This window comes from Uloborus diversus, chromosome 4 (genome assembly GCF_026930045.1).
Source record: "Uloborus diversus isolate 005 chromosome 4, Udiv.v.3.1, whole genome shotgun sequence".
NCBI lineage: Eukaryota > Metazoa > Arthropoda > Arachnida > Araneae > Uloboridae > Uloborus > Uloborus diversus.
The window spans coordinates 18,063,920-18,080,655 of NC_072734.1; the positions used below are offsets into that span (position 1 = coordinate 18,063,920).

A 16,736-nucleotide genomic window follows, 5' to 3' on the forward strand; every position below is an offset into this window, starting at 1 on the left:
CAGACAACTATTTTACCACCAGGGGGTTTAAGGGTTCAAGAGAAAATTGTATTAAGTGTTCGATGGGCCAGATATGTGTTGATCAATTCTCATTCTATCCATAAACTAAAAAATTAAATTGATAAATAAATAACTAAAAAATACATTAATACAATATTACAAAAAGTTAATAAAATGCTTTTAAATCGTGATCTACTTTTCTTAAAATGAGGTTTATTTTCTAATTTCCATAACAAATGAAATATCCCACAAAAGTTCTACAATTTTCCAACTGCGAATTTTTAACTTAAGGGTAATGAATCAAATTTCATTTAGTAACTTTCCCAAAGAATCGCCGCGCTTTTAATTTGAAGAAACTAATAAAGTTAATAGGGTGTTAATAATTAGTTATACGCTAATAAATTTACAAATTTACTTTCATTACACATTTAGATATGTATCATCCACTTTAATGAAATGCGTAAAATTTTATCGACTTAGTGACCTTTAAAACTAATCATAAATTTTCCGCTATTTTAAAATATCTTCCCTTGAAGATAATACTGCCTAAATAAGCAAATTGAAAGCATTTTTAAAGTAAGGGAATACATTACAGAAATAAGTTACTGAGTAAATTCCAGTAGTTTTAATATAGTAATTTATTTCGTTAATACCATGATTAAGAATTATTACTGAAAAGTCCGAGTTTCTGCTTTCTGCTGGAGAATAAATTGTTTCATTAGCTGCTTTCATTGCTTCATTATGGGATATTCGCTTTGTAAGAGACGAAAAGTAAATATAAAAGTAAGAAATAATGGAGACGAAAATTAATTAAGGTGAAGAGAAAAGAGATTCTTTTTCTACTGGTTTAGAGACGATGGTTGATTTTTTAAAAATATTTTAGCCCAATTGTGATTAGTTTATTTATATTCATTTTCTAGTTATTAATTAAATATTTTTTGACAGATTCGGCGCTTAATTTTACGGAGAAATTAGTATGGCTTCAGCTAAAAAAAAGGAATAAAGAAATTTAAGGTTTGCAATCGGAACAGTTCTCACAGTTTTAATAAATTGAAAAATACATAATTAAGTTACTAACCACTACTGAGCGGAAGAAGTTTTGTTTAATATTTTTCAAAATGGCATTTTTAGAATTTGCTTACTCGTTGAGCAAGGAGTACATTTTTTCGTTTAATAGTTTTCTAAATATTTACGAAGTGATTTGAAAATTCTTAATGAAATTTATAAAATCTCTTGATTTCTTTTCGTGCATGGTGATCTAGAAAGAAGAGAAAAACTTTAAAAAATGATAGAAATCTAAAAAGAAACGATTTTCTTCATCGTGTAATGCTGGCTGAAGAGAAAACGCCGCCCATGAAGAAAACAGCGAGCACGAGAAAATACGAATAATAAAGGGCACGATATCCTTATTATTGAAAACTTTCCACTCCATGCACAAAATGCCGTCTCATACAGCACTGGCTGCGAGTCGACGAAGAAATGAGTTAAACGCGTATTTGACTTAAAACGAGCTGATGTGTGCATCACATGACTTCCTTTTACTCCAATTTAATGTCATTTCCCCATTATTGGCAATTTTAATGTTATTCAATTGTTTACTCTCTAAATATCACCAACAGTGGCCAAATTGAAACCAAATTTAAAAAAAAAGAAAAAAAAAATCGCCAAATTTTTCGCTAAGTTGGCGACAAAACTTGGCGACCAAAAGACTGGTGATATACCGCCAAGTGTCCGACAAATTAGAACACAACTTGAGTTTACATCGAAATTAACAATGATTTCCCTCCAAAAAGGTGCAAAAGACCCCCTTAGGAATATCCGAATGCAACCAAAAAGAAAGGTGCACAACTAGATCCCATTAGGAGTCTACATACCAAATTTCAATTTTCTAGGACATATCGTTTTCGAGTTATGCGAGATGCATACACACATACGTACATAGGGACGTCACGAGAAAATTCGTTGTAATTAACTCGGAGGTCGTCAAAATGGATATTTCGGGTGTCTGTACGTTCCTAAGCATATATCCACGTGTGATCGGGTTGCAAAAAAAAAAAAAAAAAACCTCAACATTCGTTCGGGGGTGAGAAAAATGGAAATTAAGGCCGATTTTTGAGTGAATTTTTTTTTTCGCGAATACAATACTTCCTTTTTTGTAAAAGGAAGTAAAAATAATAAATAAAAAATGTCGTGAACTAACGAAGCAACTTTAGTAGAGCCTCGTTTATCCACCCCCCCCCCTTATCCGGATCTAAAGTTTCTCCAGATAAAATTTATATTGTTGTAAAAAAAAGTGTGATGTCACACTTCTTATTACCACTCTCCTCCTTTTGTGACACTATTTTTCATAGCATATTCTTGTAAAAAAGGCGGGATGTCCCACTTCGTGTTACCCCCTCTCTCTCCTTGTCACAAACTGTCACAATTTCAAGAACCTCTTCCCCCTCAAAGCGTGACGTCATTTGTGGACGGCCCCCCAAAGGGTACAATGCACGCTTTGCCACCCACGTTGCGTGGTGATTTTTTAAAAAATTATTATTAAGGTCTATTAACTGCTAAATTTTTTCCACTTTTACGGATGGTAAAATTAGATCTTTTTACGGTAGGAATGGATTAATTCCTTGCATGTACGTTTTCAATATCTGCCTGCATCTGAAGTGAATATAAATTTAAGTAACGAATAAGGCATTGGTCTTGTACTGACGTCGTATCACTAACCATCCGTCGTAGGCCCACAAACCGCTATAGAATGCCGTGGCGATGTCCGAGAAAGAGACGCTGACGCCGTCGAAACCGGTGGCCAGGTGCTGCGTGTGACCTGCAATACCAAAAAGTGAAACATTTGTTAACATAATAAAAATGTGAAAGCTCTCCTTTTTTATTTGCATATTTTTGTTTACTGAATTACAAAAACCTTACATGTAAGAATCTTTTTAAGATATATTTTTAAAATTCAAAAAAAAAAAAAAAAAAGAGAGAGAGAAAGGTAGTTCATTAAGCACTCCCTGGACTCATAAATTATTTGCCCTCCTGTCCCTGCTATCGAAATATGAACTCTTTAAAGTCTGCCGATGTTTTAAGAAAAGTCACCAAATTTAGCGAGTTTCGGTGAGTAAAAGCAGATGCATCTCTTCCACACTTTGGAGATGGATGTCTTACCACATGCACACGGTGAAATTGTCGACAAGAAATTGTATCTTCAAATCCTCTCCGTCACTAAAAATTTGATGTTTTTCTTAAAGTTTCTTCATGCTTTAAGACTGTAATGTCACGATGACGATGGCTCAACTTATCTATTCAATTTTTTTTTATGATTACACTATTCGTGTCGCTCCTTGGTTAGCATGCAAGTGCAGTGACTTTTACCAAGGGTCACAACAATATCACAAGCATCATGTTTTTACTCGAACATGCATCCAGAAATAACTAGTGATTTCACAAGACGTTTACACCAATGTAATTTATTTACAGTGATTAAAATATTTAAAAGCATCTCTCTTGTATTTAAAAAGCCTTTAAAAGAAAGCTATCTTGCATAAAATACCTTTTATATATATATAAATACAAGTTAAAGAAAAAACCTAAAACGTTCCTGCTTTCTAATTGTAAAAATGGATCTCTTATTTAAATATTTAAACAGCTTTTAGACGCTTCCCGAGAAAAAAAGATAATGCATTTTACATAAAATGCAAATCACTTTACTACGGTTCTCTAAATGTTTGGTTTTAAAAGGTTTAATGCACCTTATAATGTTGCTGTTGTCTTAAAATTTTGGTTGCTGTTGTCTTTTCCCTTCCTTTTGAACTGTTTATTAAATGTTGTTTTATAACCGAGATAATATTGTATCACTTTACTTTTCTGTAAAATTCTTCCGAGATGTTTGCTATAAAACTGAACTTTAATTAAAAATCCTCAAATTACAGTATGCATCATAATTACATTAAAGCTTTCGAAAAAATAGCAACAATACATTTTTATTTTATAAATATTAAAATGTTTAGTACAAACATTTTATATAGATCAGTTGACTTATGAAATTTAAATCAGTTATTGAATCAATTTTTCGTTCCTGCTGTATGTTCTCAATGTAAGTTTTCTTCCCTTTTAATTTTCATCAACATCTAAGCTTTTTTTTTTCTTCGTTTTTAATGAACATTCCTATTTAGTTAACTATTTCATCTGAAAAAAAATCAGTTTTTTAGAACCAACTTCTTTTTTTTTCTATAAAACTGCCGCAGGGGGGGGGGAGGGGAGTAATGGACAATATCTTCAGTTTTTAAATAGTTGAAGAAACGTGTTTTGGATTCCATAATAGCAATAGGGAAACGTTGGAATTTGAATTTTTTTTTTTCTTCTTGCTTTTCTTTTCAACGGATACCGCATAAGCAAGCCGGTACAGTAAATCTAAAGTACAATAGCTGACGAAAATGTAGAAAAATGAAAAATTTGCAGATACCACCCTTTACATTCCCACGGAAAAATAGTGCTTATAATTTACTAAAACCAGTTCCCTTCTTCGGACGATACAACACATGATAAGTTGGAGAAATATTACAAACCTTGGACAAGTTTGATGCTACCTCCGACTACGATGATTGCTATGGCTAGTAGTTTCGCAGTGGTGAAAAAGTTCTGTATACGAGTAGCTAATTTCACACTTTGGCAGTTGATGTAAGTAATGACACCTGAAAAGAAACAGCAAAAATTTAGGGTTTGCCAGCTTTGGACTCAGTGTACAAAACAAAATGAGGAAGAAAAGGTTTTCTGCAAAACAAGTAATCATTAGAAATGATAACCCCCCATTATGTTTTACCTGACATGCAATATGAGTCAGTGCTTGCACACACACACACATACATAAAAAAATAGTAAATAAATAAAACATAATAAAAAATTAATTAATTAATTTAAGAAAAAATAAAGCACCCTTTTGAATCATCCGATTTTAACCGAAATGAAAGGTGCACCGTTAGACAATGTAGACTACAAACTAAATTTTAACAACTTACGGCTGAGAATTTCAAAGTTACGCGAGACATATATACGAGACATTGCAGACGTCGGCGTCGTCGCTTAAGTGGTCACAGTACCTTTCAAACATTTTTTTTTAAATTTAAGTAAATTTTATATTTCTTTGAAACCATAACATGCATACTTATTTCGTAATCAATAATTTATTTTCAAAATTTAAAAATATTGTCTACTTTTTTTAAAAATTCAAAAAATTGAGGAAAATTTCAATTTTTTAAAATTCCTAAGGCTTTTTTATTTTTGCACTAATTTAAAAAAAGTTTTTTGCTAAACGATCACTATAATCATCTCTAAAAATCTGTGCATTCATTTGCTCATGAGTTTGTTAGAAAATTTTCTGTGATTAATTATGTAAAAAATCAAAGTTTTATTTTTAAAAAAATTTGGTTTTTAAAGGTTTAACATGCTCTAAACATTTGAGTAATTTATAAAATGCTTATCCAATGCACAGTTTTGTCAAATATGTGATCCCAATTGCAAAAAGTATTACTTTAAAGCTGTATCTTTAATAGAAAAAAATCCTTAGGGATTCTAATGACATGAAAACACAAAAAAAAAAAAAAAAAAAAAAAAAAAAAAAAAAAAAAAACATCAACGAGAAAAAGCAATTTAAAGTTTTTCTTTTGCATAAGAACACATAGCGAGCATGGCCTAAAACCACTCATAACTTTTTAAATATTTGAACTAAAGCAATGAAACTTTTCCCCTGTGTTCAGAATAGTTTTTAGTTTTGAAATAAGTAATAATGATGATTTGAAATAAGTTTTTTTTTTTTATCGTTTCATCATTTTTGAGGTACTGTAACCCCTTAAGACAATAAATAAATAAATAAATAAATAAATAAATAAAACGTCAAAAAGGACAAAATGAAGTTGCTTTGTTTTCTCGCACGTTCGTAGGTATATTGGTTCGTTGGAAAGTTAAGACACATATTTGACAAAAAAAAAAAAAAAAAAAAGTCTAATAAAAACTGATTCATGGGTGGTTTAAGTAGGAATTTAAAGTTCGAGTTGGAAGAAGTCGTTCTACTATTGACTACAGAGTTTATATGCCACCCCGCATCAGTTATGAAAGCTAGCATTTTGTCGTTCAAAGGACAGCCCTCCGGACACATGTGCTCCTCCTGGGCGGTGGCTTCCATGTCGTCACACGGAATTAACTTTATTTATACCCGTCCTTCTCGAATTTACAGAAGCCTCCTTAAACAAAAACAGCATTCAACACACAACATCCAGCCCTTAACACATTCGTTTGAATTTCAACGTCTTGAATTCAAATTTTGTTTTCAGCAATTATGGTTGCAATAGGAGCCATTTGTAGAAATAAGAAACCCAACGATTAGGATCCTATCGCAATTTGTGATTACGAAAAACATAATTTAAATTCAAGACGACGAAATTCAAATTAATGTCAGGGGCTGGATTCTAGATGTTCTGTACTGGACGCTGGATTTTTCTTTTTGGGCAATCACGATTGCTAATTGTTTTCATTAGACCGTCTTTGATGTCCAGTTCCTTTTACAACCCCACCGCCCTCTGCAGGCGCGGCTCCGGTGCGACTCCTCTGGTCCTGAGCACTGTTCCCTGGTAGCCGCTGCTCCTGGTCGGTGGCGTCCATGTCCTAGATACACGCGCGCTCATACACATACACAACTCACTCACGTATACACACGCGCCTTTACACACATACACACACGCTAACGTGCATACACACTCACACAAATACATACACGCGCCTTTACACACATACACACACGCTAAATGTGCATAGACACAGCTCTACTCACACACACAAGCCCACACATACACACACGCAACTATACACACGTAACCGCTCAAAAGGAGGGGTAGGTTGGGGGGGGCAGGAGTCGTTTCTATAAACAATAATTCCAATGTGTAGGGTCCTGTCGCAGCTCGTGATTGCGAAAAACATAATATGAATTCAAAATTTCAGAATTAAAATTATTATTATTTTTTAAAATTTTTCTTTCTTTTTTTTTTCAATTTTTTGAGATGCGTGACTATTTTAGCCGGTGAGCGATAGTACATTTTTTAGTTGCGAAGGAAAGAATTACACGGGTTCCTGAAAAGAACTCGAACTGGGGGAGTACCTATGGAGAAAGCTGCGAAGAGCTTGACAGAGAGCATTTCCGGAACGCATTCGATGTAGAAGGGCTCGACGACATATTTGCCGAGCGAGAGGCAGATGATGGCCAGCATGGAGGGCTTCAGCACCAGTACCGACACCCACGAGAACAGGAAGGCCGGCAGCGGCCCGAAAGCATCCATCATGTAGCTGTACTCGGCACCCGACTTGGTGATCATCGTGCCCAGCTCTGCGTAGCACAGGGCCCCTGTAGAGAGTAAGGCAAAATCAACATCACGAAGCGACGGCTAAAATAGTTAGCAGATTTAACGAGTAGGGTTTACACAAGGGGGGATACAGATTTGTATCCTCTCAAAAAATCAAAACAAACTGGTGCCCAGGTACTGAGTAAAAATTTGTGCCTCGCAATGAGAAAATCAACACAATTTCAAAGTCAATGTTTTATACTAGAAACCTACACATTACTACAGAAACCTGGGATTTGAATACCAAACAATTGATAATCCCCATACTAATCATAGATAAAATTGCCTTACCTTAAGGTGAAAATGAATTAAAAAACAATTTAAAACTGCAAAAATAGCAAAAAAAACTAATTCTGACATTAAACTTTAAAAAGGCTTCTTTCTGGCTTTAACAGAGGCAAATGTGTCGATCACATCATCGAAATCTAATTTTGATGTCACAGTATTTTGAATGGTCAATAAGAAAAACGCCTGTAAATTGTCCTGAGAAACGCAGCTTCTCAAACAATTTTTGATTCTTTTCAAAGCTGAAAAGGAAAGTTCACTGGAACAGAAAAAAAAGGAAGGAATTAAGTTAATTTAGGCTATTTTAGTGCCCCTAAATTTGTGGTGCCCACGTCCACGGACCCGCCGGACCGTGCGTTAATCAGGCCCTGGATACAGGTTATATATGCACTATACCGACCGCTCGGTTATGACATCCAGAGACAGCAGTTTTGTCCTTGTTATGGACTCATTACTTTTGAATGGCCTGTAGCCTAGCTGGTGGTAGACGTCATCTCATTGAAGCTTAAAGACGAAACTTCAGTCTCTGCATGTCAGACCTGGGCTGTCGGTATATTGCGTGTGGCCTTAGCCTGGAGTAAGGGTGGTAACTTTCTGCTTAAAGATAATGGTTGCTCCAAAAATAATCATGTGTTCCAATGAAAGCACTAATTCAGTAAACTACCGCCCAATAGCCAGGGCTAAAGCAGAAATACATGAAAAACACCGCCAGCTCTGTCATTTCCATCACAGGACTGCAGTTTCGTGCTCATTAGCACTCATCAGCCCGGCATAAGAAAGTGACTGAGCTGAAGATGGAAAACCACTTAAGGAAGTCATGAGTGCCAAACAAACTGTTAGCTAATATAGAATTAGCGCAGACCAGACGAGTGCCCGAAGCAATGGTTCGATTCAACTCGAGGATTGAAGGCAAGGCATGGTATATTCAGTAAATTACCGGGGGGCCCAATAGCCAGGACTAAAGCAGAAATACATGAGATACACCACCAGCTCAGTCATTTCCAGCTGAGCTGGCGGTGTATTTCATGAAAAGCACTAATGTTTTAATTTTTTCATATGTGCTGGAAGAAATGCTCTCCATAAAAGTAAGAATAGCCATTGTTTCCTGGGAACTAGTTGGTTAAAGCATGCGAGAGGTGCGCAACTTTACCAACGGAAATATAGAAAACAGCCTCCAACAAGAGTCAATATCAGGCTACTTGTGAACAAATTGGGACGAACCGGTTGCGTAGCACATGAAAAACTATCTGGACGATCATCATTATCCAACGATACCGGATCGTCTAAATTTTGTTCTCAAAGAGTTCCAAAGCTCCACATATGGGCACTTGTTGGTCGCTGTTCCATATTTTCGCTGGTAAAGTTGCACACCTCGTCATATGTTTAGCTTCCAACTTCCTGGAAACGATCGCTATTCTTTCTTCTAAGGAGAGCATTTCTTCAAACAACTGTGAAAAAGTTAATATAATAGTGCTTTCATGGAAACGCATCGTTATTTTTGAAACACATTATAGAAGAGAAGAACAGGACGACTTAAATAAAGCAATTTTTTTTAAAACAATAACAATATAGTGATTCCAAATACAGAAAATATAACAGCACAAATTAAGCTTTTTTACCTTAATAAAAAGTTTTTTTCTTCATATTGTTCAGTGTATTGCTATAAAATTCATTGTATTCCATCTTTAATGAAAGTACTCGGAAAGCTAATAAACCAATCGTTTACTTCAGTATGGTCACTAAAACGATCATTTTGTGTTAGAAACGTGCCTTGTGTGACCACGTACTGTTCTCTTCGAGGTGACATTGAGAGGAGTAGTTGTAGCATTCAAAGTATTAAACAGACACATAAGGCATGGTATCATATGACACTCCAGGGTCCCCCGACCTACCACTATTTGTGGTTGGACCGGTTGAATGAAGCCCTGAAGAGAACTCTGAGTATTTGATCCAGATCAGAAGTCGAGCCGTACCTGGTCAGCACCCCTAGAGATATTGATTCACTTTCAGGACTTTCTGACTACGACATATTTAATGTGGCCCAGTCACCACTAACGGACACGGAGGCTCTTCGACCGGCTGGCGTCGAATCCGGAATCCCTCGTTTGCGAATCCGACGCCTTATCGATCAGGCCACCACGACCCATCGGACATGGTATCACATTCTGTGGGAAAGTAGTGTCTGGTTTCCTCGTTGAGCGTATTTTGTGCTACTGATAACTTTTAAAAATGTCGACTGAGCAAGAACGATGACTCACCTAGCAGAGACAGAATACCACAGCCTGCCCAAATGACTAGACTGAGTCCCACTGAACCCGAACGCAGGAGGACACCTTTCGGGGAAACGAAAATACCAGAACCTGCGAAAGAAAAACAGAATTAGTATAGGCATACGAGGGTGGTTTGATAAGTCCGTGACTTTTAAATGAAAAAATCAAAATAAAAACCAAAATGCAATTTATTTTTTCCACATAATCTCCTTTCACAGCTATACATTTTTTCCAACGATGTTCCAACTTTTCTAACCCGTCTAAAAAATAAGATGTCTGAAGGTCATCAAAATACTCATTTGTGGCATTAATGATCTCATCATTTGAGTAAAATCTCCTTCCACTAAGCCATTTTTTTAAATTTGGAAACAGAAAAAAGTCACTGGGAGCCAAGTCTGGGGAATATGGTGGATGAGGAACCAATTCATAGCTTAATTCAAGCAATTTCGTGGTTGCAATTGCAGATGCGTGAGCTGGAGCGTTATCGTGATGGAACAGCACTTTTTCTTGGACAAATGGGGTCGTTTTTCTCTTAATTTTGCATTAAAACTGTCTAATAAATTAGCATAATACTGTCCCGTGATTGTTTTTCCTTTTTCAAGGTAGTCAATGTGGATTATGCCCTTTGAATCCCAGAAAACTGAAGCCATAACCTTGCCGGCCGATGGAACTGTTTTTGCCTTTTTCGGAGCAGTTTCCGTAGAAGAAGTTCACTGTTTTGACTGTTCTTTCATTTCTGGTGTGTAGTAATGTATCCAAGATTCATCCATGGTCACATAACGTCTCAAAAATTCACTTGGATTACGCTGGAATTTGTCTAAACACTGCTTTGACGTTGTTACACGATTCCGTTTTTGATCCACTGTCAGCAAACGCGGCACCCATCTTGCTGATAACTTTTTCATGCACAAATGTTCGTGCAAAATGTTGCATACACGTTCAGATGATATGTTTACCATATTAATTATCTCACGCACTTTCACACGGCGGTCTTCTAGCACGATGTCATGGATTTTGTCGATCATTTCTTCGTTCGTGACTTCAATTGGACGTCCAGAACGTTCTGCGTCTGTTGTTCTCGTACGGCCACAACGAAATTCCGTAAACCACTTGTGAATCATACTATGTGACGGAGCAGACTCATAATAATATTTTTTAAACTTTTGTTCCGTTTCGGAAATCGTTTTTCCGCGCAAAAAGTAATGCTCAATCAACACGCGAAATTCTTTTTTCTCCATAACGAAATAAAAATAGTCCGCCATTTTCTTCCGATGCCAATAAAACACAACAAAATTTTAATATCGTCTGCAAATTTCACGGGTATTGCCAAATATAACTATAAATCATAATTAAATTGCATTTTGGTATTTATCTTGATTTTTTCCTTCAAAAGTCACGGACTTATCAAACCGCCCTCGTGCACACATTTGAGCTTGTTATCCAAGCTGAAACTAACCGAACTGTCTAAGCATAATCTGTATCTTTCTATTTTATTTAGCAACATAATTTAAAGCATTCATCTAATCAGTAAGTTGGAAGCAATAATAATAATAAATATGGGCTCATCTTTCCTAATAATAAAGCTGAAAGTCTCTCTGTCTGTCAGGATCTCTCTCGGTCCGGATCTCTGTCTGTCTGTCAGGATCTCTGTGACGCGGATAGCGCTTAGACCGTTCGACCGATTTTCATGAAATTTGGCACAGAATTAGTTTGTAGCATGGTAGTGTGCACCTCAAAGCGATTTTCCGAAAATTCGATTTGGTTCTTTTTCTATTCCAATTTTAAGAACAAAAATATCATAAGATGGACGAGTAAATTACGAAATTATCATAACGTGGAACCGTAACATGGGCACAGGCCAATTGGCGAGATACGAAATTATCATAACGTGGAACCGTAACATGGGTACAAGCCAATTGGCGAGAAAATTCACCATACATTATTTGTAAAAATACAGGTGAACCAAAAGACCTTTAAATGGGTCCTTGGTAGCGCATCATTGTAGTAATCCCGAGGTGGTGGGTTCGATTCCCGCCCATTTCCCTGGTTGTAATATCCTTCTCTGTGCTGCTAACTTTGTCCTACACTATGTGCCTGTATTGTGCTATCTGTCAAATTGGACGTGAGTTCATAAACGGGTCCTGCGTGACCAAGTATACGAACTCGAAATGTATGTTGTCAATAAATAAACCTTTTAATTTTTCTATTACGGGCAAAGCCGTGCGGGTACCACTAGTTTGAAATAAAATTGATGGATGGAAATGACCAAAAAAGTTCAAAAGATTAAGAAAAACAGCTGCCAGCCTTGGCCTGGATAGAGTAAAGCAAAATCGTGCACAAATGATATTTTAAATATCGTTCAAACAAGTAGTAAGAAACAAATTATTCGTTTTCGCTGTTAAAAGGCCCTGACGCATTGCCGTTGCTGTTGTTGATTTGTGCTAGCTAGGCTGGTAATTTGAGGTGCATTGCTTCACTTTTCCAACTGGATCGTAATTTGGTGTGAAGTCCAACTTCGACAGTACCCACATGCCACAAGGACAGTGTTGCCAGATTGGGGGAAATTTCCCCATTTTGGGGAAATCTGGTGCTCTCTGGGGAAATTTTGGGGAAATGGGTTTTGAGGGGAATTCTTTGGGGAAAAATTTTTTCCTTGGGGAAAACCTGGGGGAAAAAAAAAACTCGGGGAAAAAAGATTTTATTTCGTATTTAAATTCGCATCAAGAAGTAGTGGGAACATTGTTAGTATCAAACAGCGTTGGGTTAGCCTTGTTCAACTTTATGAAATTCGTATTTCGCATTATGTGGAATATTATGCTATAGAATTCGCATTAATGTTCTGCATGAGTAACTAGTTGATACGTGTAACAGGTAAAAATAAGTGTGATAAAGAGTGTTCTTGGATAAATATATACAAAAATCATAGTTTAAATGTACATACAGAAGCAGAGTAGTAAATGCGAGTAGAAAAAAAATATTTGGTTATTTCTTATCTCTCGGTTAGGCTCTTGTATTTATGACTAGTGGCACTCGCACGGCTTTGCCCGTAGTAGAAAATTAAAAGGTCTTTTGGTCCCTCTGTATATTTACAAATAATACATGATGAATTTCTCGCCAATTGGCTTGCCTACGTTACGGTTCCACGTTATGAGAACTTGGTAATTTACTCGCCCATCTTATGATAATTTCGCTCGGGAAAATGTTCTTAAAATTGGAATGGAAAAAGAACAAAATCAATTTTTCAAAAAATCGCTTAAAGGTGCACACCCCCATGCTACAAACTAATTCTTTGCCGAATTTCATGAAAATCAGCCGAACGGTCTTGGCGCTATATGCGCGTTAGAGATCCTGACAGACAAAAAGAGATCCGGACAGAGAGATATCCAGACAGAGAGACTTTCAGCTTTATTATTAATAAAGATAAAGAAGACAAAAAAAAAGCGAAATTGGGAAGCAAAAAAAATGGGGAATTTTATAAGAAAATTTGGCTATTTGGGGAAAAATTTTACTTTCAAGAGACAAAAATATTAGAGGAAGTCGATTCATTTTATGAAAATATTAGTGGAAAAATAATTTTTTTATTTGGGGAATTTTGGTAGAAAACATCGCTTTTTGGAGAAAAATTTTAGGGGAATTGGGGAAATCCGGATTTGACCATCTGGCAACACTGCACAAGGACCAATTTATAGGGTGCTCAACCATTCACAGTACAACAACACATTGATACAAAAAAGGAACAAGGAAAGGAGAAAGAAAGTACATTTTTGTACCCCCGAGCCGGGATTCGAACTCCATTTGCAATCAGACTTCTCTGACCAACAGGGGCGGCAAATAGGGGGGTCAAGAGGGGGCGGTCGCACCCCCAAATTTTTTGAGCAGAATGATAGAAAATGTGGGAATTTAATTTATGTTTGTCGGAAATCAATGTTCATTTAAAAAAATCTCGCTGGTTCTCAGTAACTATTTGATGAAACTCGACACATTCCCAGACTAGAAAAAGGGTTTTTCGTTATTTGGATGATGACTTAGAAATTCATGAAGTATTTTCCGGCCTTTTCAAAACATAGAAAACTGATAGAGAACCATGGTTAATGTTAACTAAAGAAGACATTTCCTCATATAGGCTAAATATTTCATACTTGTGTGCCCAGTGTAACGATGGTATGTCCAATAGGAGAGGCCCGTTCAAAGTGGTGTGGCTGCAAGGTAAACACAAGGAAAGTCCTTGATATTTTACATTCACTTTTACGCTTTTTTTTTTAAGTGTATATTTATTTAATATGAGTGTTCATCACTTGCTTTTGCTAGAAACACGTTACAGCTGCTCAATGCATTATATGCTTTCATAGTAACTTCTTAAAAATGCATGTGCTTATTAAATAAAATAAAAAAAAATCGTATCAACAATACCTTTTATGGGGCTCTATAATTATGCAATTTCGGAGTGACACAAGATGGTCTTCATGAGTTAAAACCAAAAAAACATTTCTCTATAACTTCAAAGCAGTGATTTGACGACTGGAAGAATTATTGCAAAACGACTCTTTCAATGGTGAAAAAGCTCATGCCCTTTAGCATGTATGATTTTATTCGAATTTTTATTCAATTTGTTTGTATTGAGGAAAATTTTTAGAAAATGCTTTACTCTATCAAAACATCTTCAATCCGCTACCCTTAATTTTTGTACTATTCAAGCCACAGTTCAATCTACAATTGATCTGTGCGATCGTACTACTATAGTTCAATCTACAGTTGAAACTGAAAATAGATTTTACATAGATATGTTTATTGTATTTCAGTCAATCGTGAAACTTTTCAAGAAAATTCTTCCTTCGAGCCAATTTTAAAAAGGCGCAAAAAAAAAAAAAAAAAAAAAAAAAAAAAAAAAAATCCACATGATGATGTGAAGTCAAACACTGATTTTTTAATATTTTGTATGAAATAATAGATTGTTTTTCGAATAAAATTAACACAAGATTTGATGATAATTATTTTTCTGCATGGTTGGCTCTATATTATCTGGATTGGATTTTGAAAACGAAAATAAAATTTTTCAATTATGAGTAAAATTTTTAGCATGAGGCAAGAAAAATTACAAGCAATATACCGACAGACCGGTTATCACATCCAGAGACTGCAGTTTCGTCCTTGTTATGGACTCATCAGTCTGGGATAGTGAATAACAGAGCTGGAGGTAGATGCCATCTCATTGAAACTGAGAGCGCCGACGAAACTAGATTATTCAATGATGAAAAATTAAGCCCCTCACAATTTTTGAAGTTGCCAGGGTGATTTTGAAGAGCAAGATATAAAAAGTGTTTTCATACATAACTTTGTTACTTCAATTATTTTTTAACTATTCCAATCAGCTCCTAGTAGAGAAAGATTTTTTTTATGTCTCAGTATATTTTCAAAGTACAATGGGCAAAAAAAAAAAAAAAAAAAAAAAAAAAACTTTTTAGCTGTACTGGCAAAACAGCTTGACACTGTGCACTGATAAATTAGTAACATGATTCCCTGCTCTTCCATTTTTCCAAAAATCATGCGTTAAAATTTTTCCAAAAGGTATAAAAACTTTAGTATCGAGATGTTTTGTATGATAACATATTAGAAAACGAATCAAAATTTTAATTGTTTCTAAACACTAATTTTTATTCATATTAAACCGATTTTATGAGCACTTCCTGTGTCAGCTAACGTGTGTTTTGTACTGCACTGTGGTTATACATATTTAAGAAACTCGACCCTCCAAATGAAATGCTGAAATGCCGCCCCTGCTGACCAATAAACAAGACGCATTGCCGTTGAGATAAATATATTTCAACAGTTTTAGTACAATAAGCAGGAATACCCTTTACGATGAACTTACGTGATTTTTTTTATGTTAACTTTAATTGTGTAGTACTACAACTTCGGTCGATGAAGTAACGCTGTTGGCTCGAAAACGGAATGAAGTAACCCATATCTTGTGTTACCGTTACCAATATGACAATTGCAAAGTTTCAATGGTGCTTTGCAGGAATCTATATATATGTATATATAAATGTTTTACAACGTTGCTATGTATCCTCATATATAAAACAGCAAATGATCGAGTAACGCTTCGTACGTCGCCAATAATGAAACTCGTGCGATAGCTTGCGAGACGGCATTATTTCATTGTTACATCACTTAAAATTCAATAATTTTATTTATAACTAGTGGTATCCGCACAGTTATGCACGTAATAGAAAATTAAAAGGTCTTTTTGTTCGCCTGTATATTTACAAAGCTTTACAAATAATGTATGATGGATTTTCTCGCCAATTGGCTTGTGCCCATGTTACGGTTCCACGTAATGATAATTTCGTAATTTACTCGTCCATCTTATAATAATTTTGTTCGGAAAAATGTACTTAAAATTCGATTAGAAAAATAATCACATCGAATTTCCAAAAAATCGCTTCGAGGTGCACACTCCCATGCTGCAAACTAACTTTGTTCCAAATATCATGAAAATCGGCCGAACGGTCTTGGCGCTATTCGCGTCACAGAGATCCTGACAGACAGACAGAGATTCTGACAGACAGAGAGAGATCCGTACAGAGAGATATCCAGACACAGAGACTTTCAGCTTTATTATTAGTAAAGAAGATAAAGAGCAGATAATATTTTTTGGCAGCGTTGATATCTCAAGAAGTAATGCTACGTTCTGGATGAAATTTGGAATAAATGTGAATCTATATGTAAACAGGCGTTGGTTCAATTTTGGCGCCAATCGTTCCATGAGGGGGGGGGGGTTGATTTTTTTTAAACAATC

General features: G+C 35.6%; 1 protein-coding gene across 1 annotated transcript in view; it reads right to left on the minus strand.

Annotated features, from left to right (window-relative positions):
• LOC129219899 (b(0,+)-type amino acid transporter 1-like) overlaps positions 1-16,736 on the minus strand; it is a 58,840-nt gene that overhangs the window by 26,340 nt on the left and 15,764 nt on the right. The window contains exons 3-6 of the mRNA XM_054854213.1: positions 9,926-10,027; positions 7,142-7,384; positions 4,560-4,685; positions 2,719-2,818 (exon numbers count right to left, since the gene is read on the minus strand). Of these exons, the coding sequence (XP_054710188.1) occupies positions 2,719-2,818; positions 4,560-4,685; positions 7,142-7,384; positions 9,926-10,027 (571 nt within the window). The remainder of the gene's footprint in view (positions 1-2,718; positions 2,819-4,559; positions 4,686-7,141; positions 7,385-9,925; positions 10,028-16,736) is intronic.